The following is a 20,362-nucleotide window of genomic DNA, read 5'->3' as shown; positions in this document are numbered from 1 at the left end:
TGAGTGAGACTGGAGAAAAGGTTAGTCTGTTACCACACTAGGGACATCTAGGGACAAATCTGGGACCCACGTCCCGGCGGCCCCGGGCGGTTCAGAGAGGTGGGGGGACTTGGTACCTTACAGAGCGACGGGGTGATCCGCTCATGCTTCCCTCGCGCTCCTGTGACATGCTCTCAGAGGTAATGACCGAACCCGGCTTTGCTCCAGAAGAGTGGCGCGCACGTCTAGGACCGTGTCGGCCTCAAGGGTCAGTCCATTAGGGGCGCCTGGTGGCTCAGTGGGTTAAAGCCTCTGCCTTCGGCTCAGGTCATGATCTCGGGGTCCTGGGATCGAGCCCCGCATCGGGCTCTCTGCTCAGCGGGGAGCCTGCTTCCTTCTCTCTCCCTTCCTCTCTGCCTGCTTGTGATCTTTCTCTGTCAAATAAATAATAAAATCTTTAAAAAAGGAAAAAAAAAGTCAGTCGATTATTGCGATCGGTTGCTGGAGCTGGCCTGCCTGAGTCGTCCTGCTCAGTCCTGGATGCCCAGCTTGGAGCATGCTGGCTGGTGTGGAACGTGCTGTCCCGTGGACCGTGGGCTGGGTGACTCCTTTCGTAGGGGCTTCCAGGTGTTGTGGGGCTGAGGACCTTCCTTGGGGTGGGTCTCCATCACCCAGGCTTGCTGCTGAACCTGGGAACGCACTCTGCACCTTCCAGAGACCCGGGCCGGTCTCTGGCTCAGCCAGGGGCAGGTGCGTCCACAAGGGCCAGGTGCGTGGGCTCCTGCCCAAGCTCCAGTGGCTGTCATAGAGAGACGAGTTCAGGGCTGGGGGAGGAGGGCGTGGGAGGTTGAGCAGAGGCACCTGCCTGTCCTGGTTCTTTGGTTTCCAGATTCCAAGAAGTTCCAGCCCCGCCAGCTCTGCTCCCCGGCTGGGGGAGGGCGGCCGCGTAGGTCCATTCTCTTTTGCACCAAAAACAGCCGCAACAAAAGTCCAAACATGTTGACACTGGAAACCAAACCCTTTATCTATCCGGACATTTGGAAACAGGTCTACAATAGGACATGATTTCGTTCCTCTAATTTATAAAAAATGCACATGAATAAAAGCAGAATTTTCCAGAATCACATTTTGTAAATAAACGGGTGTCAGCACCGAGTCGTACGTATTTGCTCTGCTGGTAAAATCATCCCAGAGTCGCGCTTCACGCTACGCAGGACGTGGTCTCCGTGGGGCCAGTCAGGCCCCGGGCAGACGCTGTCCTCAGGGCGGCTGGACCCCACCGTTCAGGGCACGCTGCCTTGGCCAGAAGCCACTACAAGGTGAACTTCAAATAAGAAGGGGCAGATGTACTTTGTTGTGAAAGAACACTTTACACGATTTTTGGTTATTCTTTCATTTCTCTTCCTGACAGTTTTTGTCATTGTCCCCCGGGGTCGCGTCCAGGGTGAGGGTTGCCACAGTCTGTCCCTCCCCAGGCACTTGACCCCCTAACAAAGCAGGTCCAGGAAGGGGCTGCCTTGCACCCCGGCGGGGTCCCGGAAAAGCGAGGGGGATGGGCTGTGCTTCCCGCTGTGCCCAGCAGGTGGTGCCGTCGGCCAAGGAAAACAAGACGTTCCGGGCCCTGCCGTGGCCTCTGTCCTAAAGGAGAGGCGTTGAAGCAGGGGTCGTGCCCCACCCACAGCCCTGGGCTCCCACTGGGGTGAGGCTCACGCGATGGGCCTGTCCAGCGAGGGGGGCCTGGCTCCCACCGCGTCATCCAGCCTGATGGTCCGAACAGCTCCCGCACCTTCGGGAGTCCAGCTTTGGTGGAGAGGCTGGGGCGGTTGGCTCCAGGTGGACGGGCAGGTGGACGGGCAAAGAGCCACGGGGACGGCGCTGCCAGCCCTCCTCGCCACGCAGAGCCGCTCCCAGCTCGCACCCGGGACTCAGCGGCTCTGCTCAGACATGAAGGGCCCCGCAAAGTGACCTTGGGGGGGCATCCGGGACCAACGTCACGTGAGGCTGATTATCCCCAGGAGGCCGCCAGTTGGCACGGTCGCCCTCCTGGGAGCAGCCAAGGAGGAAGGGAAACGCGCCGGGCCAGTGACACAGGGGCCTGGGAAGGCAGCGGACGGACCCTGCACACTCCGTCCAAGCGCTCCGATCACAACGAAGCTGTCGCCGATCCTGACAGCGCGTCCCCCAGAACTGTGCCGGCAAAGTTACCAATACCCCGAGCAATCTGACTGCACGAGAGTGAAGATCCCTACAAGTAACATAAGGCCCAGCGTAGGGCCCCTGGGGTCGTGGCCCGTCGATACTTAATTATCCTGGGACCCTCACGATCCAGGACTGTCCCTTCCGGCTCCTGTTGTTCATCAGGAGCTTATGCGGCGACACTAAGCACACGGCACCACGGCACGAAAGACCAGCTCCCAGAGCAGACAGCGCAGGGACTCGCAGCCACTGCCCGCGTCCTGGCCCTGATGCTGGTGGGAGTCGGAGCGGCCGCGGAGGAAGACGGGCCTTCAGGGCTCTCTCCGCTCCCATCTTTCCTCTGTGGACTCCCGTGGAGTCCGAGCCCTGGATGCCTCGTGTCCCAGGCCGGGGAGCACGCGCTCCGCGATGTTTGTGGGCTCCGAGGGGGACATGGGCTTTCCCCAGGAGGCCTCTGGCTGCAGTTTAATCGCTGTGACTGTTGTACTGACAGCAGTAAGGTCTGGGTCCCCAGCTCCTCTGCGAAGCAGCCCCGTGGGCAGGTGGCACGCGGTGGGACCTTTGTGGGCAGGTGGCACGCGGTGGGACCCGTGTCACAGACGCTCCCGCTCCTCCGCCACGTCCTCCCCCCTGGTGCGTCAGGAGAGCCGCCCCGGCCTGAGCCGGTCTCTGTCCCTAACTTCGCTCCATGTTCCGGGGCAGGGCAGGCTTCCCACCTCCCGTCTCCCCATCTCCCAGCGGGGCTGGCAGGAACGGGCCACCTGGGCAGGGGACTCAGCCGGCCACTCGGTTATTCGTGTAGAAAACCAGGGCCACGACGATCACTGTTTGTGGGGGTTCCCAGCCCCCCGATGCCGCTGAGGCCGGGAACCCTCAGAGGGGTGTCGGGCTGTTACCTGGGGGTGTGCCAGGTGTCCGGGGCGGAGCCTGGCAGTCCCCTCGGGGCGACACAGATCTGAAGGGCCAAGCTCCTCCCACCGCTGCCCATGAGGAGGACTGCGGGGAGGGGACACCTCCCGGAGGGGACGCAGCGGGGAGGGGCACAGGCGTGGAGCGTCGGTGGCTCAGCGGTGGCTGAGACGCGGGACGCAGGGAAGGGGTGGGTGAGCAGGAAACAGGAGGAGGAGGAGCGGCCACAGGCCCCCGGGGAAGGCAGCCCCGAGTCCAGGGAAGATGGCGTGTCCCGGCGTGTCGGCTGAGACGGAGCGGCTTGTGAGCGTGTGCACGCGTGTGGAGCCCGCCCCGGGAGCGGTGGGTCAGGCGGGTGCGCACAGCCCGTCGCCTAGGGTTTCCTCACCCGTGCCGGGTCGTGACTTGAGCAGGCGCTAGGTCAGCCTCGGTTTGGGAAACGGCCTCAGTGGTGATTCTGGAAACTCGGAACTGCTGTCACGCAGTGACCCGGGTCAGGGTGTCCTGCTTCACGTCCGACAATGGGCAGGGCCGTCGACCACCCTGTCACCCGCCCGTGAAAGCGAGCATGAAGGACACGTGACTCCGGCTCGGGGAGCAGCACACGCTTTATTCAGACGGACACGCCAGGACCGAGGCTGTTTCCAGAGGGAACCTCCTCCCCCGTGTCGGGCAGGAAGGGGGTTCCCGTCCGAGAAGGACCGTCCGCTCCCAGGAGTCAGCCCGCGGCCGCCCTGTCGCACTGGCTTCCGAGCGTGTCCCTGCGGTTCCTACTGGCAGAGAAGGATTTGGGATCCACAGGCCGGGTCCTGCGGGAGAGAACAGCTCTGAGCATGAGGACAGACCGGGTACGCCGTTGTCTCCACACTACTTGGAATGACTCCGTTTTTTTTTTTTTTTTTTTTTTTTTAATAAAAATTGCTTTCTAGAAGTCAGCATTTCCTTTCAGTTTCTGGCTGTCTTGTTCAGCCGAGGCTTGGGGTGACACGGAGGCAAGCGCCCGCCATGGGGTCAGTTCCGACCCAGTTTGCACAAACGGGAAGCCTCGTGCCGGCTCCCGCCTGGGCTTACTCGTTCTAGTCTGTCCGCACTCTCTAAACAAAGTAGGTCACACTTGTCACAAGTCGTCCTCCTGGAAGAATAAAGCTTGACGAGCCGTGATCGCACAGTGAACCGTGCACGGAGGGACCAGACCAGCGCGGCAGCCACGCGGGGTCAGGGGACCAGGGTCTCCGTGATGGCCTCCTGGTCTGAATGGGAGCGTGGACGAGTGTGGACCCTGTGCCCTCCCAGGCGAGCACCCACCTGGCCTGCACCCCGAGTGGCGGCAGCAGGCTGTGACGCGTTCGAGTCCCAGCGCGTTCTGAGACCCGGCTGGCAGGTTCCTCTTCCACCCGAGTCTGCGATGCACAGCGAGGCTTTCCGGCCGGCGTGTGCCCTGCAGACAAGCACACACCTGCTGACGGAGGTCACGCCTCAAGTGAACGCTCAGGGCCCGTCACACACATTGTCCTGCTGTCACTGTGACTGGACGGGTTGCTGGGACCCTGGGCACCTCCTGATCCATCCAGGGAGGAGCCCGGGGCCACTGTTCGCTGGAAGACAGCACCAGGTGCGGCGCGGCCTGCACCGTTCTCCATCTGCCGAGGGGCGTCAGGAGGCCACGCAGCCTGTCCCACGCCAGGACCCCCGGCCGCAGCCTGCGAACGCCCTGACCAGAGACACCCCCAGCCCCAGGCCCGCTGAACGCGTCTGATCCCACTTCTGACTTGTGCGGGGGGGGTTCAGAAAATCACTGTCCCCAGGAGGAGAAGCTGAACTGGGGGCAGGCCCCCGTGCCCGCTTTCTGCGCTCTGTTTTCCAGGCGACTGTGCGCACGTGGCGTCTGGACGCAGATTTCCTGAGCCGGGGCCGTCTGGGAAACTGTGCTCCTCTCTGGCTGGAGCCGGGCCTGGCTGCGGCTCTCCCTCGTCAGACCCTCCCAAAGCCAGGGACCCCCAGGGTGAGAACAGCACCCCCAGGGCGACCCGCGGCACCAGAGGCGTCACAGGGAAGTCAGGAAACGTGACGGGAGGAATGGACGTGGACGGGACACACTGGGACCCCCAGAGCACTGAAAGCCGCACACAGAGGGGACGAGCCAGCGACCCACGTCTGCGTGGAAAAGAAGACAGACTTCGGCTAAACCAGGTAACTTGGCAGCCGCGGGAGTGGGAGCAGCTGAGCCTGAGCTGCGGAGGGAAGGACTGGACGCCAGAGCACAGGTGACTCAGGGGTGCGGCCCGACCTCGGCCCCGCCTCCACCCCCCGCCCAGCTCTCTGTGGGGTCAGTGCCCCGTGGGAGCGGGAGCGGGTGTGTCCTCCACGGAGCCAGGACAGCGGGCCGGGCGCGTGGCACCATCCCCCGGAAGCCCACCAGGCTGCGGGGGCTTGGGATGAAGCCACGCGGCCTCGCAGTGAAGGGCTGGGAGGGAGCAGGTGTCCCGGTGCCGGGGCATTTGTGGATTGTGGGCGCGGAGTCCCTGGTGTAGACACAGCGGGCCCGGGGTGGGGGGGCCCTACCCACAGGCTGTCCGGCGAGAGCTCCCGCAGAGGGCGGTCCCTCGGGGCGGCCACCAGGGTCAGGGCCCCTCCCTCTGCACCCCTCGCCCTGAGGAGAAATCCCTTCCCTCCAAGCTTCCCTGTCCCGGGGAGGACCACAGCCAGGAGGCTTCAGGCTCTCGACCAAATTCACGACCAGGGGCACCTCGGTGGCTCAGTGGGTTAAGCCGCTGCCTTCGGCTCAGGTCATGATCTCAGGGTCCTGGGATCAAGCCCCGCATCGGGCTCTCTGCTCTGCAGGGAGCCTGCTTCCTCCTCTCTCTCTGCCTGCCTCTCTGCCTACTTGTGATCTGTGTCTGTCAAATAAATAAATAAAATCTTTAAAAAAAAAAAAAATTCACGACCAAAGGCCTGTTGTGGGGAGGTGGGCGGATCCGGGCGGGGCGCATGGGGCACTTCTGGGCGTGACGGAGGTTTGCCTTCCTGGGCTTAGGTGCTGTCCGTCTGTCCCCACAGAGGCTGTGGGCCAGCACGTCCGTGTCTGCCTGTCCATGCCGCTCGGAGTGCCTCTGCAGCCCAACGGCTCTGCTCTCTGCCGCCACGGGTGACCAGCCACCCAGCCGAGCTTCGGGGCGGGTATGAGGGCTCCAGAGTCCAGACTCCAGGGCAGTGGACACTGTCTTCCCAAGTGCCCATGTGACGGACGACTGTCTGTCTTAACCAGAACCCCTTTTCCTTGTGTGGGGCCTGAGGTGTCTTTGCATCACGTAGGGTGGCCGAGGTCTGACGGAGACGATACATCAGCTTAAGTCATGGTGATGCTGGATTTTCACAGCGTGGACGTTTAGTCCACGGGATCGCAGCTCCCAGCCCCTCCGCCGGTGTGTGCCCATGGCCTGGCTCATTTTCACCGAGCGGTGGGTGGCCGGCTATGGGTTTCTGTTACTGCCCGTGTCAGAGCTTCTAACACCGGGCGGCTCCTTCCTGCCACCAACCCCGCCGAAAACTAGAGGCGCTGCTCAGCAGTGGATGTGATGGCCAGCCGTCACAGGGCTGCCCTGAACGGGACGTTGCTACTGACCAGTCAGTGGTTTGTCGGAATGACAGCCCGACAGTCTCGGCTCTGACGGCGACGGTCCAGACGGTCAGGGTCCGGACGGGGACGGTCCTGACGGTCCAGACGGGGACGGCCCTGACAGTGTAATCACACTCGGTGCCAAAGCAACCTGGGAGGAAGCCAGGGGCGCAGAGGCCAAGTCCAGGCCCCGACCCGACAGAGCCCGGGTCTCAGCGCTGCTGTAGCTCTTCCCGGCGCAGGCAAGCGACACCTTCCTCCAGCAGACACCCCAGCACTGCTGTAAGCGATTCCTGGGGCATCAGTAACACCGTGCCACGGCCCCACGGGCTTGGCCACGGAAACCTGTTCTCTCCTCTTCCTGCAGTGTGGACATGTAGGGTCATGATGTTGGCAGGGCTTCTCTTTCTGAGGTTTTGGGGGGTTTGCTGGGGACCCTTGGCTGGTAGCTGTGTCCCCCGGTCTCTGCCCGGATCGTCACGCAGGCTTCGCTCTGTGTCCCCGTCTGTCCCTACTCCCCCTTCCAGGGAGGACAGCCGTCCTGTTGGACGGGGACACCTACTCTGACACAACCTCATCTCAACTCGTTATGTCCCCAACGACACTGCTTCCAAATACGGCCCCATGCCAGGGTCTCAGAGGTCGGGTCTCCAGCATGTGAATTTGGGGGACGTGTTTCAGCCCGTAACCAAGACCTGACATGATCGAAGGGAGAGTTTAATGACATCACGGCTGGATTCACCAAGCCCATGAGACACATGGCCGTCGCGCGTTCCCCTTAGCTGGTAGAGTGAAGGACTTCCCGTCTGAACTGTGGGGTTCATTGGTTCTGCCAGAAATCACAAGTCTGTTAAAAGTGTGTCACTTAAATACCATTTACAAGGCAGAGGTAAACCCACGTGTCGGGTGAAGAAGTGGGGGCAGGGTGGACTTGGAGTTTAAAGGAAGTGGGTGTTGGCTTTATTCCTGCGACGGGACGCCTGGGCAGGAGGAGCACAGCCGTCCAGTCCCAGAGCCGCGGCTCCCAGGGGCTCGGAGAGGGGCCAGGCTGCGGCTGGCCGTGGTTGGGGACACCTCGGAACGTGATGGTGACCTCCTGGTGGTGACGGCTGACCACCAGGGCTCTGGGTTTGCGTGCAGCAACCTTGCTACTGCAGAGGGGCAGGGTACGGGGCCGTGGCGAGGGCACCGCTGAGCTCCATGGTGTGTCCCAGTAGACGCAGGGCCGTGGAGTGTGGGCCGGCCCTGGGCAGACGGGCCACAACGGTGTCTTGCAGTTTATGCTGCCGGGAAGGTTGAGCAAGACTCTGAGCTCGAGTCCTCGGAGCTGCTGGTCAGGAAGCAGGAGGACAGGTGCTGACCCACGTCCCGAAGAGACACCCAGATCCGCTCCAAAGGCCCCACCATGGGGCCGGTTTTGATGTAAAGGTCCAGCTTTACGTCAATCCAAGTTCCCTATTTGCAGGAGTCTGCCCCGGGGGCGGGGCCGCTGATGAGCTGGTTTTATCCTGGGGGACATTTACTCTCCGAGACATCTGGGCACAATTTCGGCTCCTAACGGGAGCATCCCCGGCAACCCGCTGCCACTGCCAAGCCCTCGCCCTGAGTCTCCAGCCACAGGCCGCGGACGCCCCGAGGTGTGTGGGCTCTTCCACCTTCACTGCTGAAGGCACAAGAGCCAGAAATCGGAGCTTTGTACAGAGTCGCTCTGGGGCTGCAGGGGTTCGGGCCACCGAGCGTCTACACTGGCTTCTGGAACACACCATCCTTGCCACAGGGGAGGAGACGGCCTCTGCCAGCTTTGGGGGGAGGACTTACCACCTGCAAACCACTGTCCAGGTGAGACCCGCCAGGCCGCCGACCAGCAGGGCGCCCAAGGCGATGGAGACCCAGGACGCCTTCGGGAGCCTCCCAGAGTCTGGGGAGAGGGAGGGGTTAGCGAGCCCCCTGCCGAGGGCTGCGGCCAGCGTGCCCCGAGAGCCCAGGGCCAGCCTGGTCCTGAGGGCCTTGCCTCTACCCGCGACTGCCCAGGGAGGCCATTTCTCAGATGGGCCCCCCGGGTGCGAGGGGTCAGGACAGCCGCCGGGGAGCACAGTCCACGCCCAGCCACGCATGGCGGTGGCGGGACACGCGTGGCCGCGGGAGGACGACCTGCTGCACCCGCGAGGTGTGCCTGACCTGCTGCCCTCCCGCGGAGGAGGCCCGAGGAGGGTGCTCTTACCTACGCACGCCGTCCCGTCCTCCGCCAGCACGTAGGGGTCTGTGCACTCGCAGCGGAAGCCACCCTTGGTGTTCCTGCACCGGGCCGATGGGTGGCAGGGAGGGGCCGTCGCGTCTTCACACTCGTTGACGTCTGCACAGACACACGGAGGTCAGGCCGTGGCCCTGTCCTCACTGACCCCACTGCAGCCCTCACCCTGGGGGCTGCTGTCCACTCCCGGCTCCGTGAGCAAGGGAATCTAGAACCCCCGGTGCCCTGGCAGCCATGTCCCTCTTGGGCCACGTCCGTCCCTGAGCACCGCTTTCTTGCCACCAGAGGGTGCCCTCCAAGGTCAGCTCGGCAGACAGCCACGCTGTGACCGTGCTGCGTGGTGTGGCCGTGATGCTGTGGGGACACCTGCCCGCACTGAAGCTGTCCTGTCCCACCTGGGCTGCTGCTCACGTCCTTTCAAGCTCTGTGCCACGTGCTCCTGCGTAGGCGGAGGTGACAGGGGCGTGGGTGGGCTGTGTCGTGGGGCCACTGGCAGCTCATGGAGAGGTGGGCACACTGGGCAGTGGCCCGCAATCCACATGGGGCCTCTCCAGGAGGCTGGCATCTTCCCCCTCGAGTGGGATGTGGCCCAGTGTGGGACAAGGGACGGGGGGACAGGGCAGGGCTGGGTCTGTGCGTCCACGCGGACTCTTCCAACTGGACGGCTCACCCTCAGAGAGCATGTGAGACCTCGGGCCATGACCCCACGACCCTTGACCCTGGCCCACAGGAGAGCACAGGCTGCCCGGTGCGGAGTTGGAGCTGAGGCTCCCAGGCCCGGCGAGCCGGTGCCCATGGCTGCGCTGCCGCCGGTGAGGAAGGGGTGCTGCCCTCACGTTTCCTTCTGCCTGAAACCTGGGACCCCTCACTGGATTCCTGAGGCCTGTTTCCTGGTGACTCGCTGAGTCCGTTTTCCTTCAGATAAAACATTTCTTTTCTGGCCAATTCCAGGAAACACAGGAGGTCTGAGTGTCAACAGACGCCGTATTTTATGGGTCCCTGGGCACGTGTTGGAGGACACGGCCATCACACTCTCTTGGGCCATCCTGTGTCCAAGGAATGACGCGGAGTCACAGAGGCCGTGGGCTTGGGAGGCAGACTGGGAAGCCGCTGAGGCGGTTCAGGCCAGGCGTGTGGGGTCACGGACCGGGTCATGGCCAGCGGGGAACGAGGTCCAGCGAGAGGGGGTCGGCCTTCCCAGGCCTTCCCAGGCCCGACCTGCCCAACCAGGTCTTGGTAGCCATGCAGGTCTGGACTTGGGCGTGCAGGGGAACCCAGAGCGGCTTCTCTGTTGCCGGAACCCCTATAAGCCAGGAACCGTGGCTACACGGCGGGCTGCGCCCCAGCCTTCCGCCAGCGTTACCCCGTCACCCCCAGGAGCAGCCGTCAGGCTCAGGAGGCTCACGGCCAGTGGTCAGTACGAGCCGGGCACGTGCTGGGCACCTGGTCATTTGCGGCCCACTTGGTGGGGGGAGTGGTCGTTGGTTTGCAGGGTAAGGAAGGGGAACGATGTGACGGGCTGAGAAGGGGCGTGAGGAATCGAGCTCCGGGGTCACAGAGACTGAGAATAGCCCAAATCAACATGTCGAATGTGTTTAGGCAAAAAGGGTGTGAGGCACACGCACGCGGGGTCCTGCGCGGTGAACTTTCCGGAAGGCGAATCTGCGTGAGCTCTCGGGGCGGTCCCCCTGTCCGCACGGCTGATGAGGTGTGGGTGCTCGCCAGCCCAGCCGCTCACGGCCTGCTGGTGCGAATCTGGGTGCAAAGGTTTCCCCGTGTGGTCGTGTGTTTGGCACCACGTCCCCGGCCCTGGCAGGCTCTGACCCTGCTGTTCCTGGGCCATCGGCTACCATCGGGGCACTCCCTGGACCCGGTTCTGCAGCCGGAGACCCAGGCCGCCGCGAGACGCTGCCGCGAGCCTGGCAGGGACACGGGACTCGCCCTCGGGCCTGGGGCTCATGGTCTCTGTCCACCTTCCTGTAGGACTGAGCCGGAAGCAGGGAGCGCGGCCGCGCTCCCAGGACAGGACAGTCCCGACATCCGAAACGGAGATGCGGTTCTTGTTCTGGAGGAGAAACTGCCTGTCGGAACCGTTTGTAATTGGGCGTGTAGCGACGTTTGTGCCGCTGTTAGCAACGCCGTCCTCAGTCGTCATCGTCCTCCGTGGACGCCTGGCGAGAGCGTGTCTCTCCCCTGTGCCCAGCTGCACGCGGCTCCGCACCGGACCCCAGGCACAGCCAACAGACAGCCGGGGCTGTGGCCATGGCCCATGGGCCTGTGAGTCGGGTGCGCTTCCAGCTCCCAGCATGCTTCCCTGGCCACCATCTCCTGCCCGCTCTCGGGATCACGCATTCTGCTCCTGGGTCCTTCCTGCGGGGGTCCCGGCCACTCTCACCAGGGACCCCGACCTCAGGGTCTGGCGCTCAGAGGGCCCCTGGGGGGTGTCCCTCCCCCCGCTTCTCCAGAGGAGTGACTTGGGGTCCCAGGCCCGTCCCCTGAGCGCCCCCCGCCCCCAACACTGTTCTAACCAGCGGAGTGGGGCACGGAGCCCCCGGGCGGACCCTGGAGGCTCCCACTCGCGCTCGCGCCGGCCGCGTGGCCACACTCAGACGCATGCGGGGATGAGGACAAGCCTGTTCCGGGCTGGTGCGAGCAGAAGCCCTTCTCTTGGGCTTCATTGGAGGCGGCGGCTCTGGAAGCTCTTCCCACGGGTCACTAACGCGTCCCCTTCCCGCCGGCGTCACCCTGATGGGGGACGCCATGTGCGGAGCCAGCACGGCTCCGCGGAAGAGGACAACACCCGCCGGCCCCTTCTCCCGAAGACACTCGTTCTACTTCCTGTTTGCAAACCACAGACCTGGGGGAAAGTCAGGAAGGCCGGCGTCTGAGGAGCCACTGACCTCGGCACACGGGCGGCCGGAGCAGGCCGCGGGGGGCACAAGCCACCTGCTCCCGGCCCTGCAGCTGGAACCCGTGGCGGCAGGAGAACACGAGCACGCGCCGTCCGGTCTCGCCGCAGAGCACAACGTCCCCGTTGTCCACGCCGTCGGGGAGGCCACACGCGTCACCTGTACCAGACCGCGACAGACCGCACCCGGCATTCACTCCCGGTCCCTCCCCGTCTCCGTGGCCGCAGCCGCAGGGACCCCAGGTCCCAGGGATCCGTCCAGGCTGCGCACGACGGGCAGCAGCGGCCAAGGCGGGGAGCCTCCCCCTCCGCGTCAGTCCCTGCCCTGAGCCGACCCCTCCGGGCGCCGTCCTCGCCCAACACAGCGCTCGGCGCCCCGCGCCTTCCTCGTGCTCAAACCCTCACCCTCACCCTCACCCCTTCATCCCTCACCCTCCCCCCCACCTGCTCGTCGCCCCCTCCCTCTCACCCCCTTGCTAACCCCCGCCCCTCCCCCACCCCCGTCTCCCTGACCTGCTTCACCTCGGCCCCCGTCTCGCCTCCCCCCACGTCCCCGTCTTTCCCGCCATCTAGCGGGCACACGGCTCCTCGGCTCCGGGTGTGTCTCTGCGCACAGCGTCTCGGAGGCCGGCGGGAGCCCTGTGCCCCGACACCCCCGTGCTCGTCCACACACCTGCCTACCCCACTGGGGGTCCTGGCGGCGGCGCAGACGTGGGGCAGCGCGTGGGCATGCCTCGTGGCACAGACCCACGTGCTACAAGCTGATCTATAAAGGGCTTCACGTCACCTTGAGGAGGGGGCTCCCTCCACACGTCCAGGTTCAGCCCCGGAATGTTCTCGCACGCCTCAAAGTCCCGCGGGAATCTCCCGGTTCGGAAGGCATCCGCAGGCACGCGGGGGAGGCCCGTGTTGTCACAGAGGACCCGGGACAGGGAATGTCTGGCCAGCGCGCGCCGCTGGGCCTCGGTGAACACCCCGCTGCTCTCCCACCAGAACCTGCACAGGAGAGGCGAGCCCGCGGCTGAGGGCGCCTCCCGTCGGGCGGACAGCGTATCCTGTGCTGTTGCCGCGTCCGAGGGCTTCCAGACCCCTCCCTCCTGACCCACTGGGCCGGGAGTGACGGCCTGGCTTCCTGACTCCCTCGGGGGCCCTCGCGGGACACGGCCGGGCCACGCCGACAGAAGGGCAGCAAACCCACCCCCGCGCGGACGCCGTCCCTGGGCCTAGGCCTCCTTCCTGGGTCAGTGCCCCCTGCCCGACTTGGCAGACCCGTGAGAGAACCTGCGTAGGGACTTTCTGGGCGTCACCACGTGATGGGCCCACGGCCCCACAGAGACAGCCGGGGCGCGCGGATCCACGACAGCTGTGCTGGGGCCTGCGCGGGCTGGGGGCCGCAGACGTGCCCAGCCGAGGCACCTACCGGTCTCCGTCCCTCAGGGCCTTCATCTGTCTCCCGATGAGGCACGCGAACAGCGGGCCCGTGCGCGCCTGGGGCAGGAAGGTCTCGGCCAGGCCGCCCAGCCAGACGTCGATGTTGTCGGGGTGCCCGTACAGGTCCAATATCCGGCCCGCGATGCTGGCGTTGGCGAAGGCGGCGTGCAGGTCAGCCCGTGTCTGCAGTCTGGGCAGGCCGCAGAACTCCCTCCATGCGTTGTAGCCTGCAGAAACCACCCCACGACCTCGTGCCCAGCAGGACGGAACGTGCCGGAATGTTCCAGTACCGCGGTTGGGGGCTTACTGGAGAGTTTGTCCACAGACACAGTAGGAAGACACCATATTGTGCAGTGGTCAGGATTCGACCTCCTGGGGCTTTGAGGGGGAGGCCAGAGCAGCACGTGTCCTGACCAATCACCTGGCTCCCGGGGGGGTCCAGGAGAGGGGCGTGTGCGGGTGTGCCCTGACCTGGAGCAGCGCCCCAGGCGACAGGCAGGTCTGCACTCGTGGACCCGCCGGCAGGGGGCCTTGCATGGCTAGCAGAGCGGACCAGACAGCTGAACCACGGGGGCCCCAGGAGGAAAGGCCATGGGGCAGGGCGTGAGGGCAGGCCTCCGGGAGCGGTGGGGAGCGTTGGACAGATGGAGGGGATCGGGTTGGAGTGCGCACAGCGAGTGGGAGGAGGGGCGGGGACTGGCCTGAGCAGAGGGTTCCCGCCCCCAGAGTGGCCAAGGGATGGGCCAGTGGGGGGGGACCGCCTGGAGGCAGCCGAAGGAGTGTGCCGGCCTGGGGGCGGTGAGAGGGGCCCATGGGCAGGACAGCGGCCATCGCACTGCCCAGTGCGCGCCAGGCCAGACCACCGCCCCTCCTGTTCGCGAACTGCTCCTGCCCCGCCCCATGGTCCCTGATGGGGCTCCCCGTGGACGGACCAGAGCTCTGGAGGGTGGCCGGGGATCGGAGACGCCGCTTCCGATAGAAGAGGCTCCGAGGGGCCGCCCCGCAGCCCAGGCGACGGAGCAGGGAGGAGCGGGGCGGGCGCACCTGGCAGGCCGTGGTCCCGGCCCCGCTGCAGGTTGATGGACGCCAGGTCCAGCCCGTCCGAGCTGCCCAGCACGAACAGCCTCTCCGTCAGCTCCTCGTTCATCAGCTGCTCCGGCACCTGCCGCTTGGCTGGTCTCGCCAGGAGGCCCCTCACCAGGGGGTCCAGACCCCCTGGAAAACACCAGGGACGAGAGGCGGTCATCCCATGAGTCCTGGTGGAACTCGGCTTGTTCTGAACGGAAAACCCTTCAAGATCACGAATGTAAGGTCACGACTTCACTTTTCTCGAGTCTGAGGATTTCTGAGTGCTGCTGGGGTTCTGCCGTGGTGGGGGGTGAGCACCTGTCTGGGTTCCCGGGGACTGACCAGCCGGTTGCACGGGCAGGCCTTGGGTCCGAAGGAACCCAGAGAAGGAGCGCGGCTGTCCTGAAGCTTCCGTGTTGTTTCCCACAGTGGATGTCTGCAGGAAGCGGAAGCTGGGGTCTAACGGGCAGGGGGCGCAGAACAGAGCGGGGTCTGTCCGGGCACCTGCTCCCCTCACCTCTAAGGACCAGCCTGCTCCACAGGACCCTTTATGGAGAAGCCCACCTCTCGGTTCCCCCCACCCTGATCACGTGGGTCCTTTATCACGACTGTCTGGTCTCTGGGGACCCCCAGAGCAACAACAGGGCTGGCCCAGGGCCGTGATAAACAGGGACGGGGGGCATGGTCCAGGGAAGCCACGGAGGGAGGCCGAGCCCTGGCGCGAGGGAGACACACCTTCCTTGAGGAGCCTCCAGGGACGGAAGAAGGCGTCCCGTAGCCGCAGCGGGGGGAGGCCCGGGGGCTCCTGGTAGTCGGCGTCCAGCCGCCTCACCAGGGGGTGCACGGTGGCGTGGCCAAAGCGGAAGGCAGCCGTAGAAAACACATTGGACACGGTGGGGTCCACGGCAGGGTCGTAGCCCTCATAAGGGCCCACGTGCTTCTGGAAGGCCTCGGGGCCCAGGACTTTGGGGACATAATCCCGCATGGTGATGATCTATGGAGAGAGGAAAACAGGAGAGCTTCTGAGCAGGGGCGACTGGCAGCAGGGCCCACGTTCTGGACTTGGGCCACGTCCAGCGACAGGGGAGGACTTTCTCTTGCACATCCGCTGGGGCCAGAGTTGTCCCGGGAAGGACACGGCGTCCCGGTCAGGGAACAGGTGAACAGGTGAATGGATCCCAAGAGCATCCTCACAGCTCTGAGACTTGTGGGGCTTGGAGGGCATGTCAGCAACACCCCCAAACACCCCCAGGGCAGGGCAGGGCACGTAAAGCTTAGGGTGCACCACACAGGACTGGCTGCCACGCTGCACCCCTCCCCCAACCTCCTCGCCCCCTTCACCGTGGGCATCAGCAACGCCTGAGCTCAGGAGTCAGGATCCGGGCGCTTCAAGGAGCCTGAGCCGTGGAGGCCCAGATCCCGACCCGGGAGTTCCAAGCCCCCCCCCAACTCCGTGGCTTTGTGACTCTGGTGCATGGGGAGCTGGGTGGCCTCTCTGATCTGGCTTCCTTTTCTGGAAAAGCCTTTTTCATGAAGTTTTTGTGAGAGTAGAAAACATACACGGTTTTCTCTGTTGGCTCTGCTGTGTGGTCTCCGTACGGCAGATGGATTTGTTACCTGGTGGGTCCGTGCGTGCGGAGGACTCTCCCCAGAAGCCGTACGGAAACACCCCCCATTGAAGGGCACCCACCCTCTGCCTGGCTCTGGGAGATTGAAAGGCACGTTGGGATCCTGCGCTGCTCCTTCTTCCCTGACGCGCGTCTGCCAGCTCCTGAGCTCGACACAACAGACAGGAAGGAAAGGGGCTGGCGGGGGTCTCACAGGAGCCCAGACCAGGCCTGGATTTTGTGAACAAGATGGAAGATACAGCGTGCTCTCTAAAGGGACAGGACAGGGTGACCCATGGGCCGGAGCGAGCGTCTTTCCTGACGGCAGGACCCCGCGGTCCGCTGACGGGATGGGCTCTGTGTCGTTGTCCTGCCCTGCGCTAGGGCCTCCGACTGACTTCTCAGAAAGGTGCTGGTCCGTTTGTTCTGGTCCTCGGGAGTTCTGCGAGCCAGATAGATGCTGGCCCCTCGAGGGACGGGGGTGGGGCTGTGGCCGCCCAGGAGGCTGCTCGAGTCTGAGGTCCCCGGGGGCACAACAGTGGGCGGCCTGGGTCTCTCCGGCGCCCATGCCTCCAAGAAGCCCCATCTGTGGCAACAAGGCCACCCACCGTCGTCCTGTGGTTTCCGTTCGGTGCCCCCGCAGGGTCAGGGACAAGGGCTCTGCTGGGAGGTTTACCAGTCATTCTCTTTCCTATAAAATCAGCATCAGATTCTTCCAGGATTAAAGGGATTTGGGTCAATAAGTGGCGTCCGATAAGGTAAAAGCCAATAGGAACAGTTCTGCCAAGAACATAAAGGTCTTTGCTTGAAGCTTCTCCGTGCAGCCGGCAAGCTGCCCCTTCTCCAGACGCTGGAAGAAAGCTCCCACCTGCACCCTCAGAACGGGTCCCTTCCGAGCGGGACGTGTTTTCTGATTTGCGCTTCGAGGGTGCGCAGCGGGAAGCGGCTGTCTAGCCTCCCAGCCGGCAGAACAGTGGACGCACAGAGCCCCGGGTTGCCACTGAGCCTGCTTTCAGCTCCGGGGTCTGGAGGCTGGTCCAGTGTTCCTTGTCTGATGGGTCATCCCAGAGCCGGTTCAGGGATGAGTGAGAAGCACCTGGGCCACTGATGGGTATGGAGGAGGGACGACTTAGTCACGCAGAACCCGGCCCTCAGCCCAGACCCCAGACGTGTCCGCAGCCTTCCTGCACAGGAGCTCAGTGTGGCCTTTGCTGCCCGGCGTGGGTAGGGCTCTGCTTCTGCTTCTTGTCCCTACAAGGGAAATGGCCTTCCTCTTCCCCGCCAGGAGCACGAGGCAGCTTTAAATTCCAGTGGAAGAGATTCTAATGACCTCTGCTTCCCTCTCCCCTTCTCTGAAGCTTGACTTGGGGTCCCAGGGGGCATAGGGCCCATTGTCCTGACCCACAGGGCCACCAGTAGAGACAGAGACCCTGGGGACATGCCCATATAGGGCTGTCTGTCCGGGGCAGGGGGGACACGGGGGAATGAGCTGCTGAAGTTGGGGTAAATGCCTTGGTGAGGGCACCATGGGGCTCTGTTGGACGGATTGGGGCTGTTGTGGGACTTTGTGGGTCAGGAGGCAGAAGGCTTGCCTCTGCTTTGGGTGTGGGGTGGGGGCGACGGGAGCCAAGGCCAGGCCACGTGTCGCTGGGCCTGGCTGCTCAGAGCTGAGGCAGCGGCCGAGGGACCGGGCATGCTCTCTGTCTTCTGACCTGCAGATGTTTCTTTCCAGGACGGGAGAGATCCAGACCACAGAAGCAGGAAAGACGGACGGCCTGCGAGAACCCCTCCGACGCAGCCCACCTCCCGGCAAGGGTTTATCAACGCTAAACACAGCCTCTTGTCATTTTGGAGTTTCCGAGATATTTGCAAAAAACACCGAAGAGAAGCTATTGACTGAAAAAACACTCCACGGAATCTGAAAGCGAACAGTGAAGCTGAGAAATGTGGCCCGGTCCCGGGCAGACAGGGGCGGGGCTCCTGGCGTGACGTGGGGACGGGGCCGCACACACTCCCGAGCGTCCAGTGTGCGCGTTCGGTCCAGCAGCCAGAGCACAGCGCGAGGCCGGACAGCATGTGCCCACGGAGCCCTCGTCCGGGGGAGGGGCGTGGGCACACTGCCGTCACGGGACACGGCCGGAGGACTCCACGGCGGGGGAGGGGCAAGAGCCCCAACCGGGAACCCCGGGAGCCACCTCGTTGGAGTTCGGAGCGGGTCTGACAGGCTGGCGGAGACAGGGACGGGTTCCCGCCCTCCAGCTCTACCGAACCCCGTTCGCACGTCCGTGTGGTCTCCCTGTTCCTGCTTCACCGGCTCCACGTGTGCTCGCTGGGATGCGAGGTCGTGACCCACAGGGGCACGTCCAGACTGTGGCGTGTGTCCCAGAAGCCTCCCACCCCGCCCTGTGTGCTGGGATCCCTCACTCTGCTCCGACCCCGCCCCCACGCCCCCGGCGCCCCCGGGACCTCGTACCTGGTGCAGGGCGCCCACCACCTTGCGCGCCTCCTGGTAGGCCGTGTGGGCGCTCCAGTGCGCGTTCAGAGCCTTGAGCGCCGAGGCCAGCCGGTTGTGCTCGCGCAGCCACAGCGTGTGCAGGGCCGTGAGAGCGGGCACCTCGCTGGCTCGGCTGTCCCCCGCCAGGAAGCAGGGCGCAGCGGTCGTCCCGTGGGGGCCGGGCTCAGGCGCGCAGGTAGTGAGTTGCGCGAAGGGCAGGTAGGCGCGGCCGGCGTCCCGGTGGCGCGTGTTGACCCGGAGCAGCCCCTCGGCACTCGTCCAGTTGCGCAGCTGTTTCTCCAAGGCTGGGGAGCTGCCATACACCGTGGACGCGTCCAGGAAAGACGTCAGCCCGTTCATCTGCTGTCGCGGGTTGGCCGAGCTCAGGTTCCCGAAGAAGGCGCCCTGCATCCCGGTGCCACAGGCAGCAGAGGACCGGTAGAACGGCAAACAGGAGATGCTGGCGCTCCCCGAGGCGTTGCTGGGCAGCTGCGGGAAAGGGAAGACGCCGTCACAGCCTCTGCGGGCACCCGGGAAGCTCCAGGCTGGCCACGGTCACCAGCCTGGGGGCCACTCTCTGACCTGTCCACTCCTGTCCCCTGCCCTCAGTTCTAGTGTGCCATGGGCTCCTGCCGGGGTCAGCGTGGTGAGAAGGGAAATGAGAACCGTATTTAGGGAGACCTGTTCTGCAGGACCCACCGTAGCCACCGCCCCCCAGCTCTGCAGCCCAGCAGGCAGACACAGGGGCACCGCGGCTCACGTCCGGACGCACGCTTTGCTTCACTATTTGGGTCGGTGTGAAAACAGCAAAGCTTGAAACTTAAATGCTCGTGCGCAAACGAATGGGTTAACGCGTTCTCGCGCAGACTTTAGAAGTCGAGTGCTTAACAATATGGTGCGACGTCGGCCAATTACAACAGGTTCTGAACGACACACACAGCAGGGCCCGTCAGCTGTACGCGTCAGAGCACGCACACACGTGCACACACACACACATGCACACACACACACGCACACACACGAGGACAATTTCTGGACAAACGCACGAGATACTCCTCACAGGCGTTACCTCCCGCCCCCGAGCAGGACGAATCGGGATGTGGACCTTCCCTTACACCCCCTGCTTGATTTCTAAATGGCATCTGTTACGTTCATAGTAAATAGTCCCACAGTTTAAAATTCTACCTGTATGGGGAAACATGGGTTCTGGTTTTCACACGTCAGCTGGCAGTCAGCCCCTCCCCCAAACGCAGCTTTGCTGGTGCTCTGGGGGGTGAACGCAATGTCATGGTCAATGTATTGTCCCCACGCTGCCAGGAGGTCGGAGTACTGCTCGTCCTCAGTGACGGCCTCGTTGGGGACCTGAATGACTTGTCTTGTCACCTCCCGGACCTGTGAGAGAGACCAGCGTGTCATGTGGGGTGGGTATCTGCAGAGACGGAGGACACAGGGGAGACCGCGGGTCCGGGTGCCCGCTCACAGACGGGGAGCATCGGTGTGATGGCCGTGACCCAGAGGGCGGGCCAGAGGCGTGAGGTTGTTCTCAGGCCTCCACAGGTTTGCAGATGTGACTAGTGCCGGGACCTCGACACAGGGGCTCTTCTGAGGTTCCAAGTGGGTCCAATGCAATCACAGGTTTCCTAAAATCCGAGAGCCTCTCCTGCCTGTCGTCGGAGGGGACGTGGACCTGGGGGCCCGGGAAGACGATCCCCCACAGCCTTGTCCATGCCTGGCGGCAGCCCAGTGAGCCCTGCCTCTCCTCCAGAACCGGACGGTGGTGACGTGGAGTAGTTTGTGCAGGAGCCCAGCAGCCCACGTTAACGATGTCTGAGCACCAGTTGTTGCAAGTAGCCACGTGATTCTGGGAAACACGGGTTTACAGAATCCTTGTCCCTTTACGCTG

The 20,362-nt window shown here is 64.2% G+C and overlaps 1 protein-coding gene across 5 annotated transcripts in view; it reads right to left on the bottom strand.

The window, feature by feature from the left end:
- Positions 1 to 3,515: 3,515 nt before the first annotated feature.
- The window catches only part of TPO (thyroid peroxidase), a 47,431-nt gene continuing 30,584 nt past the window's right edge, over positions 3,516 to 20,362 (bottom strand). Inside the window, exons 6-16 of one of the 5 annotated variants that reach the window (XM_059405059.1) lie at positions 19,645 to 19,851; positions 18,439 to 18,948; positions 15,094 to 15,352; positions 14,335 to 14,505; positions 13,280 to 13,517; positions 12,647 to 12,855; positions 11,852 to 12,019; positions 8,922 to 9,053; positions 8,519 to 8,618; positions 4,390 to 4,522; positions 3,516 to 3,893 (exon numbers count right to left, since the gene is read on the bottom strand). In XM_059405059.1, the coding sequence (XP_059261042.1) occupies positions 3,855 to 3,893; positions 4,390 to 4,522; positions 8,519 to 8,618; positions 8,922 to 9,053; positions 11,852 to 12,019; positions 12,647 to 12,855; positions 13,280 to 13,517; positions 14,335 to 14,505; positions 15,094 to 15,352; positions 18,439 to 18,948; positions 19,645 to 19,851 (2,166 nt within the window). In that variant the 3' untranslated portion in view covers positions 3,516 to 3,854. The remainder of the gene's footprint in view (positions 3,894 to 4,389; positions 4,523 to 8,518; positions 8,619 to 8,921; positions 9,054 to 11,851; positions 12,020 to 12,646; positions 12,856 to 13,279; positions 13,518 to 14,334; positions 14,506 to 15,093; positions 15,353 to 18,438; positions 18,949 to 19,644; positions 19,852 to 20,362) is intronic. The other 4 variants (XM_059405061.1, XM_059405063.1, XM_059405060.1 and 1 more) reach the window with 4 other exon arrangements.

This window comes from Mustela nigripes, chromosome 7, assembly GCF_022355385.1.
Source record: "Mustela nigripes isolate SB6536 chromosome 7, MUSNIG.SB6536, whole genome shotgun sequence".
Classification (NCBI taxonomy): domain Eukaryota; kingdom Metazoa; phylum Chordata; class Mammalia; order Carnivora; family Mustelidae; genus Mustela; species Mustela nigripes.
The sequence above is the reverse complement of the archived record's forward strand: the minus strand, read 5'-3'. Positions and strand labels throughout refer to the sequence as shown.